The sequence below is a fragment of the Brienomyrus brachyistius genome, chromosome 25 (assembly GCF_023856365.1).
Source record: "Brienomyrus brachyistius isolate T26 chromosome 25, BBRACH_0.4, whole genome shotgun sequence".
Taxonomy (NCBI): domain Eukaryota; kingdom Metazoa; phylum Chordata; class Actinopteri; order Osteoglossiformes; family Mormyridae; genus Brienomyrus; species Brienomyrus brachyistius.
In genome coordinates, this window is record NC_064557.1 from 10065771 (window position 1) to 10092607 (window position 26837).

Sequence of the window (26837 nt, forward strand, 5' to 3'; positions counted from 1 at the left end):
CCCCGATTGGGCGGATGAGAAGCCTGTTCCTTTATTTAGCGAGTGAATTTGCCAATAAACGACATATTTGACAGGAGTCCCGCCCCCTACTGCAGAAATGAGCCATCTGTGTTGGCGACTCGAGTCTGCGGCTGGCCAATCGGCGGGTTGTGCGGCGTTCTTTATTCAGCGGATAGACATAGATTCCAGCAAACCATGTGAAATATCAATAGATTGACATTTCATTTGACCAATTCAAATGTAGAAGAAACGTCCAAAAGCTCGATATATGGCGAGCCAAGCGAAATGCAGAGATTTTTTCATGTTTAAGAAGGCGTCACCTAAAACCGGAGGATAGGCTAAATGAGCTGAAGAGCGCAGAGAAATTCAGTGGTAGCTAGTGGCAGAATTCCATCTCGCTGAACAGTGTTTTTGTGCATGCAATTTGTGGCACACAACACACAGCTCCTGCCCTGGTGGAGATTTAGGCTCAATATTATAACACGATGACACATATCATATAAATAAAACAAGCCTTTAAAAAGATACACACCACATGACAGACAGCCGACAATTTCATCACAGGAAAACTGTGGGAAAGATTATGTTCACAAGTGGAATGTGACAGGCAAGCTCAAAATGTCCTACTGTGCTCTTGAAGACTGCGATGGGGGCTGGTGAATTTTTTTCACTCCAGTTTCAAAGGGACTTGATTTGCCAGATTCGACCCAGTTTAAAAATCCATAATTATCTCATTAAATCTGGGTCTAATATAAATTGTACACCCCCAGCTATTAACTGTCTGTCTGCCATACGTATGTCACATACAGAGCCAGTCAGTAGTGTATGCATGCTTGCTGGAAACTAGGTTTTCTCATAATGGCTTGTATCGTGTATCATATGTTTTCTTGTAAATTCTTCAAATAAAAAAAAAACACTACAGTATAGAAGACACAAGGAGCTGAGATTGAAAGCAGCCATCAGGGCATCCTAGTTCTTCTGCAACACTTTCCAGAGATGAGCAGGCTGGTGGGCTTTGACTCTTCAGCCCGGTGGGGTCATGGCCTGGGGGGGGGGGGGGGGGGGGGGGGGGGGGGGGCACAAGTTGGGCCATTCCTCTGAGTTTTGGTTCACTTCCATTCTTCTGAGAGTGACTCTGCTTTGGGTCCCTATCTCGCTTTGGTGTAATGCTGGCTGAAATCTATAACATCGACTATCACACCTTTTGACAGATTTATAGTTTAAACCATAGAAAATTATACTTTCAAGCACTTTCAACTTTCATGCAACTTTTGACTGTTACTGTACAGTGTAATCAATGTAATCACTTACTTTATATTGTACTATATTAACCATCTTTCTCAGTACAGTGTTAAACTACATTAGTGCTCAGTCACTGGAACTATACTGCACTGTATCCACCCTGTCTCAGTACTGTTAATGTAGTGCTCAGTCACTGCATCTGTACTTTATATTAACCCTGTCTCATTACAGTACAATACAGTGCTCAGTCACTAACTGTACTGTATTCATCATCTCAGTAGTGTCAATGTAGTAAGTCACTATATCTATACTGTTTTAACCCTCTCAGTAGTGTTAATGTACAGTAGTGTTCAGTCATTGTATGTGCATTGTACATTATTAACCTTCTGTCCCAATACAGTTTTCAGTCACTGTATATTAACCCTGTCTCAGTAGTGTTAATGCAGTGTTCAATGACTAAACATATACTGTATATTAATCCTCTCAGTGCAGTGTTAATGAAAAATCGTGTTTAGTCACTTCTGTATTAACCACCTCTGTAGTCTTAATGTACAGTAATGTTCAGTCACTTTATGTACACTTTCTATTAACCACCTCAGTAGCGTTAATGTACACGTGTTCAGTCACTAAATCTGCCATGTATTAGCCATGTGTCAGTAGTCATGTTCAGTTACTGTCTGTACTGTAATGCGTCTCAGTACAGTGTTAATGTCCAGTATTGTTCAGTCACTATCTATACTGTATTAACCCTGTATCAGTGTTATCATGGTGTTCAGTCTTTCTAACTGTACTGTATTACACTCTAACGTTTTGCAGTTTCCAGGTATATAACTCATAGCTCCTTCCTGAGAATCCTTATGGCCATGTAATGTATCTGCAACACACTCCCTCAGTCACACTGTATTTCTGCCTCTCTCGGGTATTCATAAAATTAGGTTTTAAATTTGTAAAATAGGTTAATTAATTAAAAGAAGCTGGATGTCAGTGAGGGAATCTGAGCTGTGTACTGGAGAGTGCAGGGCGATGTGATGACAGCTACATTACGCAGAAAGAGCAGCCAGTCATTTTGCTGACAGCCTGCATCGTTAATGTCTGCTATGTTATACATTTCAGCATGCATATACACCCTAAATAGCTTTAAGATTGAGCTCCTTTTACTTCCTAGATAAAGATTAATCCCACTGGCCTTGTTACCTGTCACTATTGACTCATTAAAGCATCATCCCTGACAGCCACATTATGGGATGAACAGCTCTGTCCTCATGCACACCCCATCCAAACCCTGGTGAAGTTGTGCAACTCTTCAGCATCCAGATAAAGCAACTAGATCACGGCTAGAGATCAATCTCTATTTTTTTCAGTCTAAAATGCTCTCTTTGATTACAGAGGTAATGTTCATCCCTTGCATCTATCAGGTACCGATTACGCCATTCTGACTGACAGGTATACTTAAGACACACTATAATATATGAGTGCATAAATGATACACGGGAAAATACCCAATAATAAAAAACTTTATAAAAAGTAGCATTACAGGTTGAATGTTACATTTTAAAGCCCCCTGGGGCGGCCCCATTGTCCTTTCTTCAGAGTGGGTAATCCCGCCACAGACTGCAAGATAAAGCGAACAAGTCAGATAAAGGAAAAAAAGCATGCTTCCAAAACATTCTAATCTAAAAACGTATAGCTTATCATCGTATCAAGTGATTATATTATACTCTTACTTATCAACAGAAGCATAACTTGCTAACACTTATTTCTAAACCCAGCTTCTCAAAAATAATTTAAAATTTTAACAGGTAAACGTTTCAGTGTCAGATACCAAATAAAATATTAGAAAATATATAAAAAAATATATATATATAGTTTGCATACAATATGCAGGGTGCGCTTGGGCAGTTAAGCTCAGTGTGGTGCTATTGAAGGCAAGGTTGTGACCCCATGTGGGATCCCCCAGAGTTCAGCAGCGTTTTGTCTTAACAGAATGTGCCAGATCCCGTCAATTCCAGCCTGCTGGCATGCGCGTGTTCGAAGGCCTTGGGAGGTGGGCGGTAGCAGTTAGCGGTTCGGTGTTTTTAACAGGATCTGGCTGCAGTGTGTGTTTGTCAGTGTCACCACACTCCATACCTGTGGGAATACTCTGGATCATCATCGTCCTTCAGTAGCAGCTCCCGTACGTCCGCTGGGGGGTTTAGACCATTCAGCTGGGCCCTCTCCCAACGCTGCAGACGGCTGATCCCTGGGGATGACAGGAGAATTACTGCACCCAAGACTAGTGCTTATAAACACCAGACTCAAAAATCCGAATCTGACTTGCTGGAATCCAGTGTTTTACATGATGCTTGTCTATTAGCTCACTGCATTCATATTATTATAACACTATTTTCTAACAAAGCAACCACTGAAGAATGGTATGGCTAAGAGCACCTTTGCTCACTGGCTCATTCCTCCCCAGTGTGCTGAGAAGCGCTGCTGGGGACCCTGCTTATCTGCTGCCATCAGGCACTGTAATGGACGCAGTGACGCATATTCAGCTAAGTTGGTGCTCAGAGCAAGGATTTTAGCACCCTCTAGTGGCATCAAGTGGCCTGAGCAATGCTTCTGCCTGTTAAGACTCATAGACTAAAAAACACATTTTCTTTTAAAAAAAAAAAAAACAAGCTCTAAGCGTATTTGTTTCTTTTGCAGAAGAAAGGATCTCTGTCCTCAATTCTGACATGGCACTGTACCAATATATCCAAGCATATGACTAAAGAAACGACACAAGCAGTAACATACAGGAAAACAGCACAGTGACGTGTACAGAAATTTCTCCTATAATGCAATAATTGCATTCATGTAAAACCTCATCTTTAGCAATTTTGTGCCACAGAAAGAAGAAGGATTATGGAAAATGGGCTTAGGAACAACAGACACAAAAACATGTGTAAAGATTACCAAATACCACGCATTCCTAAGCTACCACTGGACGAGGTCTTACCGATCGTTCAGTTCCTTCCTGTTAGCCACGAGTAACCACATATGCCACTGTTTGGGCCCCTACAGAAGGACAGTGCCTCTCTACATGCCCACTTTCAATACACCAGCCTACACGTTAGCCTACCCTCACTGTCACGTCGGCCTACTCTTGATGTCACGTCAGCCTACCCTCGCTGTCACATCAGCGTACACATTGGCCTGCCCTCACCGTCATGTAGGCCTAGACGTCGGCCTACCCTCACTGTCACTTCAGTATATGCAAATGCCTGCCCTCGCCATCGGCCTAAATGTTGGCCCATGCTTGCTGTCACATCAGCTTACCCTTGCCATCATGTCAGCCTACACGTTGGCCTACCCTCGCCGTCACGTCGGCCTACCCTCGCCGTCATATCAGCCTACACGTAGGCTTACCCTCGCCGTCACGTTGGCCTACCCTCGCCGTCATATCGGCCTACACGTCGGCCTACCCTTGCCGTCACAACAGCGTACACATCGGCCTGCCCTCCCCGTCACACAGGCTTAGACTTCGGCCTACCCTCAGTCACATCAACCTACCCCCGCTGTTATGTCAGCCTACCCTGTCACATCGGTCAATACTGCACCTGCTACCACTTAGTGCCTCTTCTTTCTGCAAACCCTCTGCACCGCTCTCTGCACCAGGAGTTTTCCCTTCTCCACACTTCTTTAACCTCCGGTAACAGCCCAGACACCAATTATTCTATCTCCCCTCTAACTTGGCCCAAAATTTAATGTCTTAAATCATGACTTAGCCCAACCTTTATTCCCCCCAGCTTTTGGTGTATACACTGCTGCTATAACCTGAGTATTTCCCTCCTCCCCAAGTCATACATCCCAACCTGGCGAACCGAAATAAACACAGACGCCAGTCAGCTGATGCCTCTTGTCCACGCCGCAGCTCAAAGATCAGCACAGATGTTAACACCGTAATGCTTACCTCCACGTGCCACCACAACACATGTTGACAAATGTCAACCCCCAGGTAAACTTGACTTAGTCCGTGATCTTTTCAATAGCTAGAAATGCCCTTACAATACATATGGCACCTTAAAATATATTACTTTATTCCTGCAGCTGTCACATGACGTCCAGTCATTCGTTCAAGCGCTTAATAAACGCTTAATATTTCAACCATCTGATCAATACTTAACATTTTATATTATATTAGGTTTTTTTATTATTAACGTTAAAAAAGCGGAACAGCAACAAAATAATTGTAGGATAGCACACGCGCTTAACTGATGCAGTATACTGTAATTGCTCTCTATGCAAATCACGTTGTGGAGCAAATTGGCGTTTTCAGCAGACGAGGTTAAACCAGTAACACGGATAATGGGAAGATGAAACGAAGGTTGGGTTTAGAATGAAAAATCTAATGGTTCAACAGTACCTGTGCATGGTCCATAGCGCCAGTCCAGGTCAAACTTCCTTAGCTGGAGCAGGTCCTTTTCTCGCGGTGTCAAGGGGTCGGGCTCAGCCTCTGGATGTTCCGGTGTAATCACAGAAGGAGTGAGACAATTCAGTGTCCAAGGACAAGTTTCATATAAAATCCTCACCCAGGGCAACCATCCGCCGATCACAAACCCACACAGACACCCTACCAGTACAAACCGTGCTCTGGGACTGGGGGGGTCTTTCCTCTATTATCGGACGTCCTCGCTCTCTTCACCACTTTGAAAGAGTCGGTAATCAGTCTACGTTTTGGAGACATGACTGTGGACAAAAACACGGACACCGATGGAATAATATTCATATATTAAACTAGACAATATATACATTAACTCAAAGAAATGTTTGCTAGAACACGATAAATCATTCCAGTCGCCCTTTATATCTGTTTTTTATGAGCTATTTGTAAATCAAAGCGGGACCCAATTTGTTTTCCGGTTTTGTTTTGGTTTTACGTTGCAGGTTTTTTTTTTTAATTTAATAGCAAATAACTGCACATGCGAATTCACAGTCAACTGCAGTAACATCGGTTGCAGCCACGTCAGCAAGTGTGCGTTACAAAACAGAAAACAAAATCGGCGCTCCGCTGCACCTTCGGGTCGCTCGGGCCTCTCCGCGATTCTGTACGAACCGAAACGAACCGGAACCGACTTCACGCGGAAGTGACCACGGCGTGACGTTGTCGGTCCACGCCCTTCTTAAAGGCACATTAGGTTCTCTTGATGATGATTTTTCAACGGTTTATACAGAATAATAATGTTTATTTCTGTTACAGTTTTTCCTTAGTCACTTTGGCACATTTCTCGAATCATCCTTAACATTTATAAAACAGTAAGTGAATTTATCAAAACAATTCGTACAGACAGTACCACATGCCTGCAAAAGCCCGCAACTTTCTCACAAACCTTAGTTTATCCCTGAAAAATAAATATTTATGTCAATGAACTTGTCAGTGCCATCAGAAGGACAAGTTCATGAACAAGATGGTCAATATGCTATATAAGTATTTTCCCGGTATAAACTATGGCTTTTCCATCCAGGTCGTGGAGAACTATGGTCAAGTTTTTGATGACAGTGATTGTACTTTTTCTGTATTATTGTACATATACTCTGGCACACAAGCGCACACATTGTACACATATATATATACTGTGCACACACACACACACACACACACACACACACACACACACATATATATATATATATATATATATATATATACACACACACACATACACATACTGTAAGTATGCATACATGTATGTAACTGTATAAAGTATATTTACTGTATACTAAAAATGCAAGTGGAATACTGTAACATGAAGCATTGAAGTGAGTATACAGTCTTACAGGACAGTGCACATTGTTGGATTATACACCTGTTGTCTCAATGGAACGTTTGAATGATTTAGGACACAGTCAGTTGTCCTCCCAACATTCAGCTACACCCTTCTGGCAGCTTCAGCCATTGTAAGGCCCTGATAAAATACAATTATTTCATTTTATTTCTCAGCTGCTTTGGAGCGTTTCTCAAATGACAATTAACAAAACAACAAGTGTACCCCCCACACCTTAATGTCACTTATGCGCAGCAGAACATCGTTTCTCATTGCTTCAATCAAATTTCCAAATGTTTTACTTCAATGGTAAATAAATTATTGTAAAATTATCATCATTTGGCACAATTTTCAGTTGCTTTAGTCTTGTTGGTAAAAATAGGTCATGTAAGTGACGATTGTGTTAGCCACCACATTCAAAACAGTTACCAGGTGATTGAAACATATATTCCATGAATTGCAGTGATACGGCATTGTTGTGTTTTTGGTTCCCACAGCACATTTCGTTTTTTTGTTCTTGTATTTTAGTGGTGTTGTGTTATACAGTGCAGTGTGGTGTTTCGGTTGCTATTGCACTGTGTCTTGAGATCTGAAGAAGTTACATGTGCATATTATTCATATAAAAGACACCAGTTTCAACGTTGCAATGCACTACATTACAGTATTTTGTAATGTACAGTATTCATTACAGTATTACGGCTTTTGCCATCAGGCAAGATGTCATGACCTGCTCGTGCGATCCTCCTGTGCGCCACGCCCCCTCATTACCATCGTGTGAAACCCTGATTGTTCCCATCTGTTTGATGTTATTTCCAGCTTGTTCTGTGTATATCAGTCCACGTCTTCGTCCGTTTCCCAGATCGGTCATTGATGTGTGTTAGCGTTTGCTCCGTGTGATCCCCCATCTACCCGGAATAAACCCAGCCTTTTGTATCCCTTGCCTGCCTGACTGGTGATTCCCTGCTTGCAGCTCGCAAGACTGACACCAGTCATAACACAAGAGATACAGAACCATGAAAACCAGGACAAATCGGCTAAAAAAAACGTTTTTATCGCAAAGCAATCATGGCTTTAAATGCGAAACATAACGGTTAATTTCTTATTTTTCATCAGTGCAGTCTGTATATTCAGTGCAATCTGTATAGTAAATGCAATATTCAGTGTAATTTGTATATTTTTAATATTTGATTACTCTTTTTATGCCTCACTTTGAGTCGAATGGCATTTTAAATTTCATTGTCTAAGCGACAATGACAATAAAGACTATCTCCATCTTTGTTCTGCCCCACTTGTCCGCTCCTTCTGTGCCTGCAGCCCACCCCATGGTTCCTGTGCCGGTGGTGCCTGCAGCTCCCCCCATAGTTCCTGTGCTGGTGGTACTGGCAACCCCACCCTGAGGTGCTAGGTCTGCCCCCGGTGGTTCCTGTTCCGGTCCCTGCCCCTGGATCTGTTCCGGTCCCTGCCCCCGGTGGTTCCTGTTCCGGTCTCTGCCCCCGGTGGTTCCTGTCCCTGCTTCGCCCCCGGTGGTTCCAGTGCCTGTGATCCCAGACCCGGTGGCCCTGCACCACCCTCCGTGATTCCATACCTGCCTGTTCTGGCTGTGTCCCTGGAGGTTCCTGTGCCACCCGTTCCTGCTGCGCCCCCGGAGGATCCTGCACCGATGATTCCTGCTTCGCCCCCTGTGGTTCCAGTCCCAACTTTACCCCCCGTGGCTCCAGACCCGGAGGCTTTGGCTGCGCCCCTGGAGGTCCGTGTGCCGTGATTCCTGCAGCGGCCTCGCCCAAGGTTGATGGCCCAGCACCCAGGGTTTCTGCTACCCCAGTGGCTCCAGTCCTCGCGGCTGATATGCCACCCCCCGCGTTTCCTGCAACGGATGCCCCGGCCACAGTGGTTCCTACAGTCCCCTTGGTTCCTGATCCCTCGGCCCCCGATACCCCTGGTCACTGTCCCTACGGCCTCAGTCCTCCTGGCTCTTGACTCTCCAGTCTTAGTTTCCCCGGTTCCAGTCCCCCTGGTTCTTGTCCCCCACATTACAGACCCTCCAGTTCCAGTCTCCCCAGTTCTTGTCTCCCTTGCTCCAAACCCCGTTCCCATGCCTGCAGCTTTCACAGCCCTACTCCCTGTCCCCGAGGAGGTCCCTGATGACCTGACCACTGCTCCTCTCTCCTTGATGGAGCTGGGGGAGGAGCTTGAGTGGGACCCCTACGGAATTACCCTGACTGCCCCAGTGGACCCATCCAGTGGGTCACCTCAGCCACTGTCCCCTCATCGCGGCAGATTCTAGCCAGGTTCCCATCTCTTGGTTTCCCAGAGAGGGAGAGGACACCGGCATCGGGATCGGCTCCCTGGCATACCTTCACTCCCCCAGGTTTCAGCTCCAAATTGCCTGCGGGTCCCCCACCTGCAGCTCATAGGCCACCTGCGGCCTGGTCTCCGGCCCCTCGTCAGTCGTCTGTACCTGGGCTGGCTATGGCTGCGCCTCCGCCTGCTGTGGCTATGGTTCCCTCCTCTTCTTTGCCACAGTCCCCTTCGCCTCCCTCTTTGCCTTCCTCCTCGCCACCTTCAGCGTTTCCTTCAGGCCCTGCTCTGGCCTCATGCTTGCCTGCTGCTCCGGTGGCCTCCACTTCACGCCTGCTGAGGGTCCATCCAGCTCCCCATTTCCCTTCCCCATTTTCTTGCCCCCTAAATTTACTCTCCAACCTGCTTCATTGTTGTTCCCTTCAGGTCCCTTTGTGTCTCCTGTGTTTCCTCCTCATCCTTCAGTGCCTTGTGGTTCCTTTGTGCCCCCTGTGTTTCCTTACTGTTCCTCTGTGTCTTCATTCCCTGCCGGTCCCTCTGTGCCCCCTGTGTTTCCTTCCTGTTCCTCTGTGTCTTCATTCCCTGCCGGTCCCTCTGTGCCCCCTGTGTTTCCTTCCTGTTCCTCTGTGTCTTTGTTCCCTGCCGGTCCCTATGTTCCCCCTTTGTTTCCTTCCTGTTCCTCTGTGTCTTCATTCCCTGCCGGTCCCTCTGTGCCCCCTGTGTTTCCTTCCTGTCCCTCTGTGTCTTCATTCCCTGCCGGTCCCTCTGTGCCCCCTGTGTTTCCTTACTGTTCCTCTGTGTCTTCATTCCCTGCCGGTCCCTCTGTGCCCCCTGTGTTTCCTTCCTGTTCCTCTGTGTCTTTGTTCCCTGCCGGTCCCTATGTTCCCCCTTTGTTTCCTTCCTGTTCCTCTGTGTCTTCATTCCCTGCCGGTCCCTCTGTGCCCCCTGTGTTTCCTTCCTGTTCCTGTGTGTCTTCATTCCCTGCCGGTCCCTCTGTGCCCCCTGTGTTTCCTTCCTGTCCCTCTGTGTCTTCATTCCCTGCCGGTCCCTCTGTGCCCCCTGTGTTTCCTTCCTGTTCCTCTGTGTCTTTGTTCCCTGCCGGTCCCTATGTTCCCCCTTTGTTTCCTTCCTGTTCCTCTGTGTCTTCATTCCCTGCCGGTCCCTCTGTGCCCCCTGTGTTTCCTTCCTGTTCCTCTGTGTCTTCATTCCCTGCTGGTCCCTCTGTGCCCCCTGTGTTTCCTTCCTGTTCCACTGTGTCTTCATTCCCTGCCGGTCCCTCTGTGCCCCCTGTGTTTCCTTCCTGTTCCTCTGTGTCTTCATTCCCTGCTGGTCCCTCTGTGCCCCCTGTGTTTCCTTCCTGTCCCTCTGTGTCTTTGTTCCCTGCCGGTCCCTATGTGCCCCCTGTGTTTCCTTCCTGTTCCTCTGTGTCTTCATTCCCTGCCGGTCCCTCTGTGCCCCCTGTGTTTCCTTCCTGTCCCTCTGTGTCTTTGTTCCCTGCCGGTCCCTATGTGCCCCCTGTGTTTCCTTCCTGTTCCTCTGTGTCTTCATTCCCTGCCGGTCCCTCTGTGCCCCCTGTGTTTCCTTCCTGTTCCTCTGTGTCTTCATTCCCTGCTGGTCCCTCTGTGCCCCCTGTGTTTCCTTCCTGTTCCTCTGTGTCTTCATCCCCTGCCGGTCCCTTTGTACCTCCTATAGGTGTGTCCGCCGGTATGGTCCCTCTGTTTTCCCCACTAGTTTCCCTGGATCCCTTGTTTCCTTTTTGGTGCTCCTGTGAGTGTCTGCGTTCTCTGTGGTTTGTCGTCTGTTGTCTGAGTTAGTCTCCTTGTGTGTGTTCTGTGTGTCCATGCTGTTCCCTGTGCCCGGTTGAAGTTGTTGCTTTTGTCTCCCCAGGCGCTTTTGTTCCTAGTCCCCGTCACTTCGCTCCTCTTAGGTGCACCCAGAGTTCGTGCCTTTGGTGGGGGGGTGGGGGTCCTGTCCTGCCCCGATTGTCCACCCCTTCCGTGTGCCACACCCCCCTCGTTAACCTTGTGGGGAATATCTGTGTGATCAGCTGTTTCTGGTTGTTGTCATTAGCACTCTGTATTTAGTCCACATTTCAGTTTGTTTCCCCAGTCTACTCATTTTATTGTTGCTCTGCATTTGTTGCTTGTTCCACGTTGTCATTCCAGTAAATCCCGCATTTCCCCGATCTTACATCTCCCAGCTTCTGCTTCCCCGGTCGAAGCCGTGACAGTCTTTATGTAAAGTTCACTTGCAAGAGAAAGCACTCGCATACACATGTAACTCCTTCAGATCTCAAGACACAATACAGTAGCAAACCTAACTGTATAACACAAAAACAGTAAAATGGCAATACAAGGGCAACATAATCTTGTACTGTGGGAACCAAAAACACAACAATGCCATATCACTGTAATTTACGGAATATATTTTTTAATCATTTTGATTAATCGGGTAAAGGTATCACATACATGAGATTTTGGATCAAAAATTATTACAATGGGGAAACTACATAATCTATTTTGACCAAGAAAACTAAAGCAACTGAAAATTCTGCCAAATCATGACAATCATGTACTAACCTATTTGCATATATGTACTAAAACATTTGGAAATTTGTATGAAGCAGTTAGAAATTAAGTGACATCATGGTGTGGGGATTACACTTGTTTTGTAAATGTCATACAAATTGTCATGTGAGAAATGCTCCAAAGCAATCGAGAAAAACTCTAATAGTGATCCACTCTGGCTTCCTGTGCCTCAGTGCATTATACTTGTAAAATTGGAGGCAGGATGCTTGTCTTGTCACAGCTGGCAGAAGCCATTGATTTCTGGGCACCAGGGGAGCTTGAGCTGTGCTCCTAGTCATTGATTGGCCAGTTGGGGTGGTGTGGTGTATTATTCGTGGTTTGTAAGTGAAGGAGGCACAGGAAGAGGGCTAACTTGGAACACACAAAAGGGCAAAGCATACATATTAAGACTGCTTCATATCTCCAGAGAAGACATAACCAATTTAAGAGTCTTTAAAAAGGAAGTTTTAAAGTGTTTAGCCATGTTGGCTGGGAATGTGTGTAAGGCACTTTCCAGCACCTTTTACTGAATTACACTAATAGCATCAGGCGGTCATCTGCAATAGTGCTCTCAGAATGCATTAACGCTGGCTTTCAGTGCTGTTTTCTACATTTTATCAATCACCCATGACATTTAATATCCATGCTACTGTACTTTGTCCCCTTTTCCTCCTTTTCACGTTGGATTAGTGGTTATTCTCTGTGGCTTGGCTACTGCTTCGGCTTTGTCATTTAGCACTTGCATGTTTTGTGTTAGAGACTTCTGTGTGTTTGAAGTCCTTGATCATATGGTTTATATAAAAAAATCACAGGTTTAAAGATGTTACCACACAAACTATTATTAAGATTTCTCTTCGCATCATCATGGGGTTTTCTCCAGGTATTCTGGTTTCTCCCCACAGTCCAAAATTGGAATTGGAGTTACCAAATTGCCCATAGGCGTGAATGGTATGTGTTTCCTGCGATGGGTTGGTGCCCCATCTTGGGTTATTCCTTGCTTTGCGCCCATAGCTTCTGGGATAGGCTCCAGACCCCCGTGACCCTGCACAGAACAGAAAATGGATGGATAGATCTCCACGACCAGGGTGGAAAAGCCATCTCTCATGGGCTGGAACATTGCAAATCTCCAGCTTAGAGTAGTTCTGGTGCTTGCTTTCTGTTTTCCTTTACGGAGTCCGCTACCTTTCAAGGACACTTTTGAAACAGTTCCCTTTCACTTCCAATACTCACCGGTTTTGTCTCATATCCATTTAAAATAATCTGATCATGATCCTTTCATCACTAAGTTAAATTTTCATGTAATCAGATTGTCTCTGTAAAGAATTTTCATTTGTGTAAGTCCATTTCCGCGTTCTTATATGGTGCCTTGCTTTGGGACTTCTGTTTCACAGAAATCTCATTACAGAGGTACAGGAACGCGAGGCTATCTTGGTTATCATACTCATCATCATGGGCAGCGGCATCACAGAGACTCCTCTCCTCTCTGTTTCTCTGGGATGTATGATGATAAACAGAGGGATTGACGCTCCACTGACTGGCCTCTAAATAGTGGAAACATTGTTACTGTCACGAACGTCAACCGGAGAAGCAAGAGCAGGCAGGTGAGGCTGCAGGAAATGAGGGATTTATTGAAGGAACAAGGCAAACCACAAGACTGACGCAAGACTTCAACGACCAGACTGAGGCAAACGTACCTAATGCAGACTTAAATACATTTGGACTAATGACAACAATCAGAAACAGCTGGTGAACAAGTGGAATCCACACGGGGTTAATGAGGGGGCGTGGCACATGGAAGGAGCGGAGGAGCAGGGCAGGACAGTGACAGCGAATGTGGAAAGTGAAGAATTAAAAAATAAAGCACCTTCAAATTGCTATTTCGTACTGACATACAGTAACAGCACTAGAGCAGCCTGGATTTGACCATTAAAATGTATTGAAGAGCAAGGTAAACATAAATAGATGACATAATAAGTAAACATTGCAATTTAAAAAAAATAAATAAATTAATGTGCATAAACAGAATATGTACAAGGTGAGACCTGTGTGTTTGGGCCTGTCCTGTAGCTACTCTGACTGATGTACCTAAATTGCCTGTAATGTGTCCCCTCCAACCCCCCAGGATCATGACTGTGGTAAATGGGTGGGGGATGTATGCATTTCAAGCACAGCAGGAATGGGTTTCTGCATGTTTGTGTCTGTGTGTATTTGTGTGTGTGTGTGTGTGTGTGTGTGTGCATGTGTGTGGAGGGAGTGTGTGAGGATGAGAGCAGGGGAGAGAGAGGGTGAATGATGAGACTAAAAGCTGCAAAGCGACGTCTAGGACAAAGAAAGGCGGGGATTACCAGGCTTAAGACGCAAGATTGTGAAAACATCAAATAAACTAAAGGAACTGAGAGAATAAATACGTGGAAAGTATCAGTTTTTTTTTCAGAAGATGACAGAGTGCAGGCAGAGAGACTCAGACGGGGCATTAAAACAAAGCTGCTGAATCTGAAGACGTCGACTGAAACTTCACGTGCAGGGACTCGGGATCCCGCTGCAGAATCTCCGTGGGTCGGGCAGCACAGCACAGATTCCAGATGATGGGCTGCATCACAGACTTCTTCACCTACGAGACCACAAAGTCAGTGGTGGTGAAGAGCTGGACCATCGGCATCATTAACCGGGTCGTCCAGCTTCTCATTATTACTTATTTTATCGGGTCAGTACCACGGGGACAGGGTGTGATGCATGTTCCAGACAGAACTCATTGGTACAGATAATCATTCTGTACTTTACTGGATTGGTACCAGCAGGGACAGGGTGTGATGCATGTTCCAGACAGAACTCATTGGCACAGATAATCATTCTGTACTTTACTGGATCGGTACCAGCAGGGACAGGGTGTGATGCATGTTCCAGACAGAACTCATTGGTACAGATAATCATTCTGTACTTTACTGGATCGGTACCAGCAGGGCCAGGGTGTGATGCATGTTCCAGACAGAACTCATTGGTACAGATAATCATTCTGTACTTTACTGGATCGGTACCAGCAGGGCCAGGGTGTGATGCATGTTCCAGACAGAACTCATTGGTACAGATAATCATTCTGTACTTTACTGGATCGGTACCAGCAGGGCCAGGGTGTGATGCATGTTCCAGACAGAACTCATTGGTACAGATAATCATTCTGTACTTTACTGGATCGGTACCAGCAGGGCCAGGGTGTGATGCATGTTCCAGACAGAACTCATTGGTACAGATAATCATTCTGTACTTTACTGGATCGGTACCAGCAGGGCCAGGGTGTGATGCATGTTCCAGACAGAACTCATTGGTACAGATAATCATTCTGTACTTTACTGGATCGGTACCAGCAGGGCCAGGGTGTGATGCATGTTCCAGACAGAACTCATTGGTACAGATAATCATTCTGTACTTTACTGGATCGGTACCAGCAGGGCCAGGGTGTGATGTATGTTCCAGACAGAACTCATTGGCACAGATAATCATTCTGTACTTTACTGGATCGGTACCAGCAGGGCCAGGGTGTGATGCATGATCCAGACAGAACTCATTGGTACAGATAATGGTTATACTGTAAATCTCAGTGAATCTAAAGCGTCTTCTTGTTAAATATTAACACTAATACAGGTTTACAAGCGGCTCCAGATTTAACTCGTTAAACAGTAACATTAACAGCATTAAGGCTTAATACCAGCAATATAAAACCACAAATCGTTTCAGTATTTCTACCCCTGAGAAGTAGCGCTGGTCTTTTCCCTATTACCGAGAGTGATGGTTTTTCTAAGGAGCCGCACACATGCACTCTGATTCTCTTGCTTTCTCAACGTCCCCCAGCTGGGTGTTCCTGCATGAGAAGGCATACCAGGTGTGGGACTCGGCCATAGAATCCTCCGTCATGACCAAAGTCAAGGGTTTCGGTGTGTATAATAACAGAGTCATGGACGTGGCCGATTACGTCATCCCCACTCAGGTCAGTGACCCTGGCTTTTACTTCTGCACTGCATGAGCAGCTCATATCATATCCACAACTGGGGAAGCTGGCTTCATTGCTGGTACTTCACTATCTCAGGCATTTGTCTTTGTGCTTCTGTCAGGGTGCCTCGGTCTTCTGTATCATCACCAAGCTCATTACCACTGAGAATCAAGTCCAGGGCTCCTGTCCAGAGGTCAGCACTGCGGACAGAATTACTCGCATGACTGTTGTTGCTTCATCTTTAGTCACTCTAGCTTTATTCCATCGGCCGCTGGTATCATGACCTGAGCCACTGTAGGAGGAAGCACATCTACAGATTGTTTTCCCAGTGCAGAACTGTGTAGCTGCTTAGCCTGCAGGAACAGCGATATTTACCCATTCGACAGCATTTTCTGTGTTCTGTCATGGCTTCTTCACTTCATCCTCTTTTTTCCAGAGTGAGATTAAGTACACCTGCAAAAATGACAGTGATTGCAAGGCCTTCACCAACAAGCCTGGAGGGAACGGTCCGTTACACCCCTCTGCCTTTGCTTTGGAAAAGATCCACCATATTTTATTGAAGCACAACTGCTCAGATGAAAACAGTTAAATGTGACATCTCTTGCAGGTGTGATGACAGGCAGGTGTGTCAGTTTCAACAGCTCCCTAGACACCTGTGAGATAAGAGGATGGTGTCCAGCTGAGATTGACTATGTTAAAATGTGAGCTTCTCTTTCATTGTGATGTTAATATAACAAAGTGCTTTGTCACTGTATCTACATTGTACTGTATTAACCCTCTCTCTCAGTACAGTGTTAATATACAGTAGTGTTCACTCATTATATATATAAGGTACTGTATTAACCCTATTTCAGTGCGGTGTTAATGTAGTGTTCAGTCACTGTATTTGCACTGTACTGTATTAGCTATAACTACACTGTCTGTTCTCTCTCAGCCAACCCATGATGGAAGTGGAGGATTTCACCATCTTCATCAAGAACAGCATCCGCTTCCCACTTTTTAACTTCACAAAGTCAGTATGAGCCCAGAGTTCTGTGTTCAGGCTCTTTAATGCTTATCATGCTTTTCATGAGTGACACATCACAGAAGCACAGTGATAAGGAGTGACACAGCAACACACCCTGTTACAAAGCCCTTCTCTCCCCCCCCCTCCATCCCCAACCCCAGGGGTAACTTCCTGCCCAACATCACCAACACCTACATCAAAAAGTGCAACTTTCACCCTGTCAACGACACCTACTGCCCCATCTTCCGGGTGGGAGACGTCATCCGCTTTGCTCACCAGAACTTCACCACTTTGGCCCATAAAGTGAGACCATGTTCCTCGGCTTGTTTAGGAGTCCTCTGCTTAGGGTAGCGTTGGCTCTGCATTACATCTGTATTAACATATGTAGCCTTCGTATCTAGCCTGTTTTGTTAAAAAGACCATACATTTTGTTTTCATGTTTATTCTAAAATCTTTTTTCTTTGCTGGTCTGCACAGGGAGGAGTGATAGGGATAAAGATCGGATGGCTGTGTGACCTGGACAAGTCAGAGGACAACTGCAACCCCTCCTACTCCTTCACGCGACTAGATGCCGTTTCTGAGAAAACCAGCGTGTCTCCTGGGTACAATTTTAGGTAATGAACGCTAAGCTTATTTTTTGAATACAAGGTCTATTCTCGCTGGAGAAGCAGCTGCACCATTACCGAAGGTTAGTGATGGCAAAAATGTCTCATGAACCATTTGCGGTATTTTCTGATTCCACCAGATGGTGCTTTCTGTACAAAAAAAGGGCTCAAGGCCTGCTCCAAAGTAATCTAAACGCACCGTCTAATGGGATCAAAAAATTCCAGAGATGGTTATTGAAGGTCAATCAGCCCTGCTACTGAAGAGCAACAGAATCCCCATTAACCTCTTCTAATTCTTTTGGTATCAGGTATGCTAAGTACTACAAGATGGACAATGGGACTGAGTACCGCACACTGCTCAAGGCCTACGCCATCCGCTTTGATGTGCTGGTCAATGGCAACGTGAGTTTCTGTGCGACTACATGTCCCATGAGCACCTACTACAGATAGTGTTTAAGAACGGTCTTGTATCATGATGGAGGAGGTCCCTTGCTCTAGTAATATTGTTTTATGTAGGATGCTGTGAATTTTGTTGAGAATTTTTGTACACCTGTGCACCTTTGTTTTATTGATAGGCCGGGAAGTTCAACATGATCCCAACTATCATCAACATGGTTGCAGCGTTTACCTCTGTGGGAGTGGTGAGATTTGCCAGTTACTGAAGCAGACAGAGGGCCTTCATATGATAACATAACAGTGAACACACTGGATCAGTACTAGTAATTTTGTCTAATACATATTTCATACATTACTCTTCTGTCTTCACCTCCATCATAATTGGCTGCAGGGAACAGTTCTTTGCGACATCATCCTTCTGAACTTCCTGAAGGGGGCGGAGCAATACAAGGCCAAGAAATTTGAAGAGGTAACGCAGCAGCCAATCTTTTTCCGTTATCTGGACTTTCAGCCAATGAGATACTATGTTGTCTGTTTGTCTGTATATATTCAGCTGGATGGTGCTGCACTTTTCCTCACGATGTCTCTGTGGTTCTGTTCAGGTGTCAGACACCCAGATAATGTCCAACATCTCCCAGAGTAACGGGCTGCACCGCAGCAGCTGTGATCAGCTGTCAGTCAAACAAGATGAGAAGTGGTCGAATGAGTCCTGGGGTTTCTCTTTTGGGCAGTAGAGACTAACGACACAGTTGTGGAGCCAAAGGGATACAGAGTAGCAACACAGAGCCCTGTAAAAACATATAGTGAAAAATAGCATTTTCCCTTGCCCTGTTTAATCTGTTTAATTTTTTTTTGGCTGAAACAAAATTAATCTCTCATATACTTCTCTTAGAGGAAATAAACAGATACAAGAATGTAACAACAAGTAAAATTCAGACATTACCTGCTAAAACTCATTCCGTCTTGTACGTTGCATGTTACTCTGTTATTAGTTTTAACAGACTAAAGACCGTATTGAGGGTCAAAATTCTTCATATGAATAAAGTGTAGTCTGACCTGTTTGAAATATTTCCATTGTTTTTTGAAAAATCCGACCAATACAGTGAACATGCAACAGCATAACCAACAATGAGATGGAAATAAAGAGGAGAGTGACGTTAACATTATAATGGATAGGAAATGTGCTCAAACATCACCTCCCGTTCAGAGCTCTTCCTATGAGACATGCAGAACTGCTCTATACTTGCCTGACAAAAATAAAATGTAAAATTTCAGGCTATGAGAAAGTTAAAATAATTAAACTTGATAATAACCAATAACTTAAATTTTCTTTCTGTTATTGTGTGACAGTAAGTGATGCCTGTGTTTGCACGCATGTACGTTTTTCAATATTTGTGCATTTAAATGAATGTGATATGTGTCATAAGCTTCATGCTGCAGAGCAAAGAAGTCCGTTATATTTTATAAAATTGGTGAAAACAGACGCTGCTTTTGGAGACTGTAATGAGTTGTGTTATATTACTATTTCACCACAAGATGGAGCCAACATTTACACCCTTTTTCAATTACTGTTTACCAAGTTAGAGTCAAACTACTCCGCAGACAACAGGAGGCATGCAAGGCTACACACAGCTACACGACGCAGGCAATCACCCTGTTCCATTATGCCAAGGGGAAGGGATGTCAGTAAAGTGCAAAAGTTGTTACTATCTGCTTTAATGATTTCAGTCATTCTATGACCATGTACGGCAAAAACTGAAGAGGCACAAGGTCCTGCTACGTCACGTGATACAATGAAGACTCTGTTGTATTGGCCTGTTGTATTTCTGCTATTTTCTTCATAAGTCCTGCTTCTTTAGAGGTGGCCAGATGAGGCCTTTATTTATTCAGCATAAGATGTCCTCCATAAAGCTGAGACTCACACTGAGAAGAGGATTCAGATCTCTTAACCAATAAGAGGACACCCACCTCCAGGAGGTATCGTGCCTATGGATGGACCTGCACCATTGTGGGGGACTGGACTAAGCTCTGTGTGAGCTGGGGGGCACTGGACAGGCAGAGGTGGGAGGGGGTGATTTGAAGATGCCGAAGCGGGGGATCCGGTACACACGACCAAAGTCAGCTCCTCCCAGTCCCACAGAACTTGGATCCGGGGCTGCCTGCGAATCTGGGAGGGGGGGGGGGGTAATATGAGGACAGGAGATAACTGTAACAAACCGCAGTGGAGGCCTGTTACCACACGCACTATAACACACAGCAGAGCGGGATGGGGAGGTCTGTTACCACACTCACTATAACACACAGCAGAGCATAATGGGGAGGTCTGTTACCACACTCACTCTAACACACAGCAGAGCATAATGGGGAGGTCTGTTACCACACTCACTCTAACACACAGCAGAGCAGGGTGGGGAGGTCTGTTACCACACTCACTATAACACACAGCAGAGCATAATGGGGAGGTCTGTTACCACACTCACTATAACACACAGCAGAGCATAATGGGGAGGTCTGTTACCACACTCACTCTAACACACAGCAGAGCATAATGGGGAGGTCTGTTACCACACTCACTATAACACACAGCAGAACAGGGTGGGGAGGCCTGTTACCACACTCACTACAACACACAGCAGAGCATAATGGGGAGGTCTGTTACCACACTCACTATAACACACAGCAGAGCATAATGGGGAGGTCTGTTACCACACTCACTCTAACACACAGCAGAGCATAATGGGGAGGTCTGTTACCACACTCACTATAACACACAGCAGAGCATAATGGGGAGGTCTGTTACCACACTCACTCTAACACACAGCAGAGCAGGGTGGGGAGGTCTGTTACCACACTCACTATAACACACAGCAGAGCATAATAGGGAGGTCTGTTACCACACTCACTACAACACACAGCAGAGCATAATGGGGAGGTCTGTTACCACACTCACTGCAACACACAGCAGAGCATAATGGGGAGGTCTGTTATGTCACGTATGTATTTTAGGCAATTATGTCCAGTACCTGCAGAATCGTGAGGCATCCTGATGCCCTCATCGCATGCCTTCCCCTGCCCCTGATCCCTCTCATGTTCATTTTGGGCCCCGAGACTCAGCTGCCTGTTCAGGTGGTGATGACTTATCACAGCGGAATGATCCAGAACCTGTTCTGACTAGGAAGAACACAACAGAAGAAGATGACACGCTCACCATTAAGGAAAGGCATTATTTTCATAAATATGATAAGAGGAAACAGGAAAGGAACCTGCATGCCATGGTGCCTCTATATATAGACAATTCTGCATTAAACAGAAACCTCTGCAGCTGCTTGTACCTTTATACATGAAAAGTCAGCAGTCATCTCCTCTTGTTCTTGTTCCACCTCCTGCTGCACCATATATGACTCCAAGGTGTCGTAGATGTCATCAGATTCCAGTCTCTTCTGAGAGGCTCTGTGATTCACCATGAACATGTATAGCACCAAATTATCCACCCTATCTTCTATATTAGGTCCATTTGACAGTGAAATGAAGACTGTGTGCGGCCATTGGGAGCTAGTAACCAATGTTTTGTTCAGTGAAACAAAGGCTCCCATCGCAACAACTGCATATTATCCTGTGCACATTCAGGGTAAAGCCATAGTTCTGCTTAACAGGGGGGAAATCCTCAAAGCAGAAATGTGAAGAGCCTAGGAATACAAAGGATCTAAGCGAACAGAAATGGAGCCACATACAGGCTCTCCGCTCCATCGGAAAATGCCTCAGGAATGACAGCCATGAGGAAACATGTGAAGTGCTGTGACACAACCACGGCGCTATGGCAACCATGCCAGGAATGTCACAGCGGACTAGCCGGAGAGGGCAGAGCCGTGCATGGGTATGAGGGGCTAGCAGGGAGGCTCTGTGGGAACTTGGACTTTCACAGGTCAGGTAGACAACAATATTCTGAGCTTATAGATCCTAAACTGTCATATTATACCTACCCTTCCGAGTCCCCAGGATGCATCGGCTGAATGGACGTGATCTGGCCTAAGTATGTGCTAACTGGATAGTGGCAGTCAGCCGTCTCCTCCATCTGATTTCCAGTGGCTACACCTTTGTTATAATCATCCTTCATAACTGGCTGCTGATTTGGATGCTGGAGAACCTAATAAAAAAAACACACACACATTAAAAATATCTCCTGCTCTACCAAACACAGTTCAAAATTTACAAAATCATATGAGAACAAATGAATGATAGCGTCCCCATTAAAGGTAAAGGTGTGCATATGTTATGGGTAACACTACTTGGCAGGCCACAAATACTGTTACTACTGTCAGTTACTACTGAATTACAAATCATGAAGAAATATAATAGCTACTTGAGAGAAAAGGTGTGTCACGATTCATTAATGTTGAACAAACATGATCTCAGTATTTAACTTGTTATTCATGACTTGTTCCTTAAGTAGTTCACAAAGTTTTATAGAATTAACAGATATAGTAAAAAAAATATAGTGACTGCTTGACATGAAAGATCTGTCACGATTTATTAATACTGAATTAACTTGAGATCAGTATGTAATTAAAACTTAGTTTGTAGTTTATTAGTACATAAGTAATAGTACAATACTACATGATTTGTGTCGCCTGAAGTAAACCATGTTACGTTATCAGCTAGACCGGCATGACTCACGCCATGGTCCCGTCTCTGGGCAGCCAGCTCAGTTTCCCCGTTTTTCTCACATACCTCCAGCGGATCCTCCTTGTTCTCCTTTCTTCTTGAGCCAATGCGACTTTCTCTCAATTTTTGCTTGATTTTCTTTGAAAATTTCTTTATTTGACTACTTCTCCCCTTGTTGGTCTTTTTTCCATCAGCTTCTTCCTCACCCCTATTGACACTACAAGGTACAGCATTTGGACCTTGGACCCCGGAACTGTTCCCAGCATAGCACTCAGAGCTTCCGTTGTCCTGCAGCGCTCTTGGGGAGTTATAATGTCTGGAGGCTGCCAAGCTTGATGTAGACATATTCATGGCCAGGATTTCTTCTGGCTTTCTCAAATTTCCCTCAAATTCCAGGCTCTGGCTAGACCCTCCAAGGATGTTTTCTGCAGTATGAGAGAGCAGCTGGTCACACAGGCTTGGAGCTTCGAAGGCTGTTTCTGGGGAGATGGGTTCATGGGAGATCTCTTCGGGGAGGTGGGTATCAGATTCCAAGGTGGATCCCAAATCACTGAAAATGGATGCCTTGGCTGCAAGGCCAGCTTGTGCAGATTCCTCACGGCCCAACAACTTAACGTGAAAATCGTGACTCATGGCATCATGCGAGTCTGCAGCCATCACCGAGGAGCAAGATGCCCCCTGCTGGGGCTCCTCAGGGGTCATGGCACCCCGGCTGGTCCCTTCTCCAGTAGGGGTTCCATCATCTTCTGCACCATGGCCTCCCTCCACACTATCCAGCACATTCTGGGTCAAATTCAGTGAATCACGAAGACCCGGAGCATTCGAGGGGTCTTTGAGATGTTTGAGGTAAATCATAGGAGGTGGCAGACTATGTCTCCTCCATGCGAGAATGACATCAGGGCTCCCTGAAGCTGCCTTTTCAGAAGTAGACTCCACTGGATCACTGCTCCTCTGGGGCTCCTCCTTTTCTGGGTCCACATAAAATAACTCCCCATGGCTCTGATTGACTCCAATGCCCAAAGGCTGAAGAGCATCAGAGAGTGATATGTCTGTTTCCTCTCTGAGGCCTGTAATTTTGCCGTGATTGGGCAAATCCCTGAGGAGAGACTCATCTTCCATGGTGAAATCTCTCGTAGACACCTGCAGAAAGATGGGGGAGAGATGCAGAAGCCAAGGACATACGACGAGCCTCTCAGTAGGTCCTTTTGACGCCTTTCAGCATTAGTAGAGTTTATTCTTCCTCATGTATTCTGTGTTTCTTCTATTCTGGGAATCTGCCACACTTTGCGATTCTCCGAGCTGAAAGACAGCCCTCAGTAAATGGCTGTTAGCCTGATAAACCTCACTGCCTGGCAGAGAAAAGCTGACAAACAGGATAGACAAGCTGGGCAGCCGGTCTCTTTTCATCCCTCTCTCTCCACCTATCATCTCGCACACCAGGCCATGGAACACTGGGAATTTTGGGCAGCAGTTGGTTAATTTCCAAAACGTAACTATATATTTTCAAGCAACGCCTTTTTTTTAAGACCCTTGTTGGTTGTGCCTACTTATCACAACTGAGAAATGGAAATGGTGAAACTAATTAAATCTTGCTTGCTGAACATTCCCCCCCATCCCCCAATTGACATGTTCTATTACCAACCCCCCACCCCCACCCCATATGACAAGCTTCACCGGTCCTTGAAATTTTTGCATAGCATAAATCTGGACATGATCATCGAAAGGTGGGGAATATCCTAATAACCTTAGTGGGTTTTGGCAATGCTTCGAGCAATCTGAGAATAAGCTCTATATGCGTTTTCATCGAATGAATAATGTGGCTGGTATGACAGCAGGATCTCATTGTGTTATGCTAAATATATTCTTCTGAAATACTATGTTTCTTTCGGTTTACTTGTATGTATTTTCAGTCATTAGTATTCACAACAAAATACAGATGCTCCTCTACTTACAAACTTTCAACTTACGAATGTTCAGACATACGAACTAAGAGGACTGTAAGTCCAAATTATGTTCATTGGGCTCCCGTTTCCTGTCCGCGACATCAATCGTTTTTGTCTGCACGGCAATTCCATCTAGTACGACTTCTGGCCGCTGCTCTTGCCGTGCAGCAGCGTAGCGTGCGTACTCCCAGCATCCTAGTTCTTAGTACTTGCGTATACCCTTAAAATGATGTTGAATAATGACTTACGGACATTTCAAGTTATGAATGGCCGTTCGGAACGTATCTCATTCGTAGGTAGAGGAGCGTTTGTATTGTATTTACAATCAGTATTTACAATTAAATATTGTGATGTATCTGGCAAGAACTTATTAATTGTTTAATTGTTACCAATTAAGTGCTGCAATACATGCCACTGTTTTCACTTGTTGGGATTTATAAAAGTAGGAAGATGGGGGACTGAGGAGAGAAACAATGAAATGTTAATGCCTTGGGGTGTAGCTTGGCATCTCATGGGGGCACTGACGATATTTAGCAGATTGAGAATGTGTTATTGTTGTAGGACGGATGTTTTGAGCAATGCACACCTGGCCAGTACAATAATGATAAATAATATGAATATAATTCATTTGGCGCATGCTTTTATCCAAAGCGATTTACGATGAGGGAATGGAAATCCAGCCTCCCTTTTTATAAAAGGATTCATCTCTTATAAAGTTTTGAAGAGCCAACAGGATTTGAAACTTCTGACACCTCAGGAGGAAATGGATGTCATCGGCTACGTGAAACAAATAAACGAAGCAAGCTCTAACTCCCAGCTTCGAGTTGCTTGGCTTCGCTTTAACGAGGCAAGCGCCGAAGTATCAGTATTGTATGTATTTCTCTCTATTTGACTATCCCTGCCGGCCCCTGGAGGATGGGCTCCCCCTTTGAGTCTGGTCCCTCTCAAGGTTTCTTCCTTCTAGGGAGTTTTTCCTTGCCACTGTCGCCTATGGCTTACTCACTGGGGGCTTTGGGTGGGGATGCTGTAAAGCGCTTTGAGACAATGTAATGTTGTGATAATGCACTATATAAAAATAAATTTGTTGTTGTTGTTGTTGTATGTCCCATACTTAAGGATGGGAATGGGGCAGGAAGAAGGGATAATCCACACTATGGCTCAGATGAAACAAGGGACTTTATTTTATGCAAAGCAAAACAAGAAACAAAGGGATCACAGGCAGGTATGATAGAAAGAAACGCAGGAACTAAAACGGGGAGGAGCACAGGAACTAATAAGAGGAACAGGGGCAAGCACTTAAATATATACACAACAAAGAAAAACAAGAGACAGGTATGGGCAATAACAAGGACTAATAACAAAGGAGCACAGGTCAGGGAAATCACCAGGCAAAGGATCAAACACCAGGAGAGACTAAAATAACAAAAGTAACAGGCTAATATTACAAACAGGAAATAACGGGAAGCAATGACAAGGAACTGTAATAGAAACACACGAATACATAATAAACCAAGAAAATGCAAAGAAATACAAATGTTAAATTATAACTAGTTCAGCCATAAACACATAACAGAAGGCGAAGCCTGGATGACGTAACCGCCCATTCAGTCCATTAAGCCATGCAGTGGCCGGGTAACAGGAGAAGCATAAGGACCTAACACCAAAATGGATGGCCAGCGACACCTGTTGGCCAAACAGGGAACTGACATAACACAAGGGAGCAGGGCAGGGGCTGTTCCTGACACTTTATCCATTGGGATATGAGCCTCTGCTTTTCCTAGTAATAGGTGAAGGGGTCCTGAAGATAGGTAGAGGAGAGCATCTGAGAAGCTACAAATCACTCCACACAGCTTTGCCCGCTGTCGTATGTACTTGCATGCACGTTATGATGAATTGATATTAAATGACTAAACTTGGATGGATCATCAGCTCTGGAAACCGGCGACATCAAGAGGTAAAGTTGTGATACTATCCGAAAGATTGAAATAATGATTTTACTAATTGCGCTTTGCACTATCCATGAGGCTGTCTACGGAAAATAACTGAAAGCATTCGCATCTATAATTACAATTATATATAATTGTTTGGTTATTATTATTATTAGTATGAATCATTTTTTATATATATTTTGCAAATTCATTTTAATTAAGAGATGTGTAGGCAGCATTTATGTGAAATCTATAAACGTTTTATATAAGAGGTCCCAGTTATGTTTCATAATCGTCCTCAGTTCAGAAGGGCACCTGGCAGAAATGCAGGGGTGGCTTTCATAATAATCTAAACATGCCTCTTTGTCCCTGACCCCGGGCCGTCAAAGCCTGCAACCGCTGCATAATAAACCTGTTGA

At 44.9% G+C, this 26837-nt stretch overlaps 3 protein-coding genes across 6 annotated transcripts; 1 reads left to right on the forward strand and 2 right to left on the reverse strand.

Moving 5' to 3' along the window:
• Nucleotides 1-2738: 2738 nt before the first annotated feature.
• On the reverse strand, nucleotides 2739-6378 carry pold4 (DNA polymerase delta 4, accessory subunit). 2 transcript variants are annotated; one of them, XM_048996415.1, is made up of 5 exons: nucleotides 6281-6378; nucleotides 5851-5952; nucleotides 5630-5719; nucleotides 3370-3481; nucleotides 2739-2853 (listed from the first exon to the last, which is right to left on the reverse strand). In XM_048996415.1, exons 2-5 carry the CDS (start codon nucleotides 5948-5950, stop codon nucleotides 2829-2831), a joined length of 327 nt encoding a protein of 108 aa, XP_048852372.1. In that variant the 5' UTR covers nucleotides 5951-5952; nucleotides 6281-6378; the 3' UTR covers nucleotides 2739-2828. The 2 variants fall into 2 exon arrangements, with proteins under 2 accessions (XP_048852372.1, XP_048852371.1); XM_048996414.1 differs by lacking the exon at nucleotides 6281-6378 and having other exon boundaries at nucleotides 5851-6231.
• Nucleotides 6379-14475: 8097 nt separating this feature from the next.
• p2rx3b (purinergic receptor P2X, ligand-gated ion channel, 3b) lies at nucleotides 14476-18619 on the forward strand. The gene is made up of 12 exons (XM_048996367.1): nucleotides 14476-14597; nucleotides 15740-15875; nucleotides 16000-16071; nucleotides 16315-16384; nucleotides 16486-16579; nucleotides 16813-16890; nucleotides 17046-17187; nucleotides 17362-17498; nucleotides 17798-17891; nucleotides 18065-18130; nucleotides 18277-18354; nucleotides 18488-18619. The coding sequence occupies exons 1-12, from the start codon at nucleotides 14476-14478 to the stop codon at nucleotides 18617-18619; spliced, it is 1221 nt and encodes a 406-aa protein (XP_048852324.1).
• LOC125720642 (uncharacterized) lies at nucleotides 17485-23883 on the reverse strand. Of its 3 annotated transcripts, none has more exons than XR_007385525.1 (6): nucleotides 22560-23883; nucleotides 21866-22029; nucleotides 21218-21335; nucleotides 20909-21056; nucleotides 19854-20052; nucleotides 17485-18673 (listed from the first exon to the last, which is right to left on the reverse strand). XR_007385525.1 is itself a non-coding variant. In XM_048996324.1 (5 exons), exons 1-5 carry the CDS (start codon nucleotides 23664-23666, stop codon nucleotides 19907-19909), a joined length of 1683 nt encoding a protein of 560 aa, XP_048852281.1. In that variant the 5' UTR covers nucleotides 23667-23883; the 3' UTR covers nucleotides 19518-19906. The 3 variants fall into 3 exon arrangements, 1 of the variants encoding a protein (XP_048852281.1); XR_007385526.1 differs by having other exon boundaries at nucleotides 18477-18556; XM_048996324.1 differs by lacking the exon at nucleotides 17485-18673 and having other exon boundaries at nucleotides 19518-20052.
• Nucleotides 23884-26837: the final 2954 nt, after the last annotated feature.

Bases quoted from the DNA above. Each gene is read 5' to 3' on its own strand.
- p2rx3b (XM_048996367.1), top strand. From the start codon at position 14,476: ATGATGGGCTGCATCACAGACTTCTTCACCTACGAGACCACAAAGTCA. The intron at 14,598-15,739 runs GTCAGTACCACG...AACGTCCCCCAG, and splicing joins ATTATTACTTATTTTATCGG to CTGGGTGTTCCTGCATGAGA. The intron at 15,876-15,999 runs GTCAGTGACCCT...TGCTTCTGTCAG, and splicing joins ATTACGTCATCCCCACTCAG to GGTGCCTCGGTCTTCTGTAT.
- pold4 (XM_048996414.1), bottom strand. From the start codon at position 5,992: ATGAATATTATTCCATCGGTGTCCGTGTTTTTGTCCACAGTCATGTCT. The intron at 5,720-5,850 runs GTTTGTACTGGT...CGGAACATCCAG, and splicing joins CCCCCCAGTCCCAGAGCACG to AGGCTGAGCCCGACCCCTTG. The intron at 2,854-3,369 runs GTATGGAGTGTG...TTTATCTTGCAG, and splicing joins GATCCAGAGTATTCCCACAG to TCTGTGGCGGGATTACCCAC.
- LOC125720642 (XM_048996324.1), bottom strand. From the start codon at position 23,666: ATGGAAGATGAGTCTCTCCTCAGGGATTTGCCCAATCACGGCAAAATT. The intron at 21,336-21,865 runs GTAGGTATAATA...GGTGAATCACAG, and splicing joins CATCCTGGGGACTCGGAAGG to AGCCTCTCAGAAGAGACTGG. The intron at 21,057-21,217 runs GTACAAGCAGCT...TGTTCTTCCTAG, and splicing joins CTGACTTTTCATGTATAAAG to TCAGAACAGGTTCTGGATCA.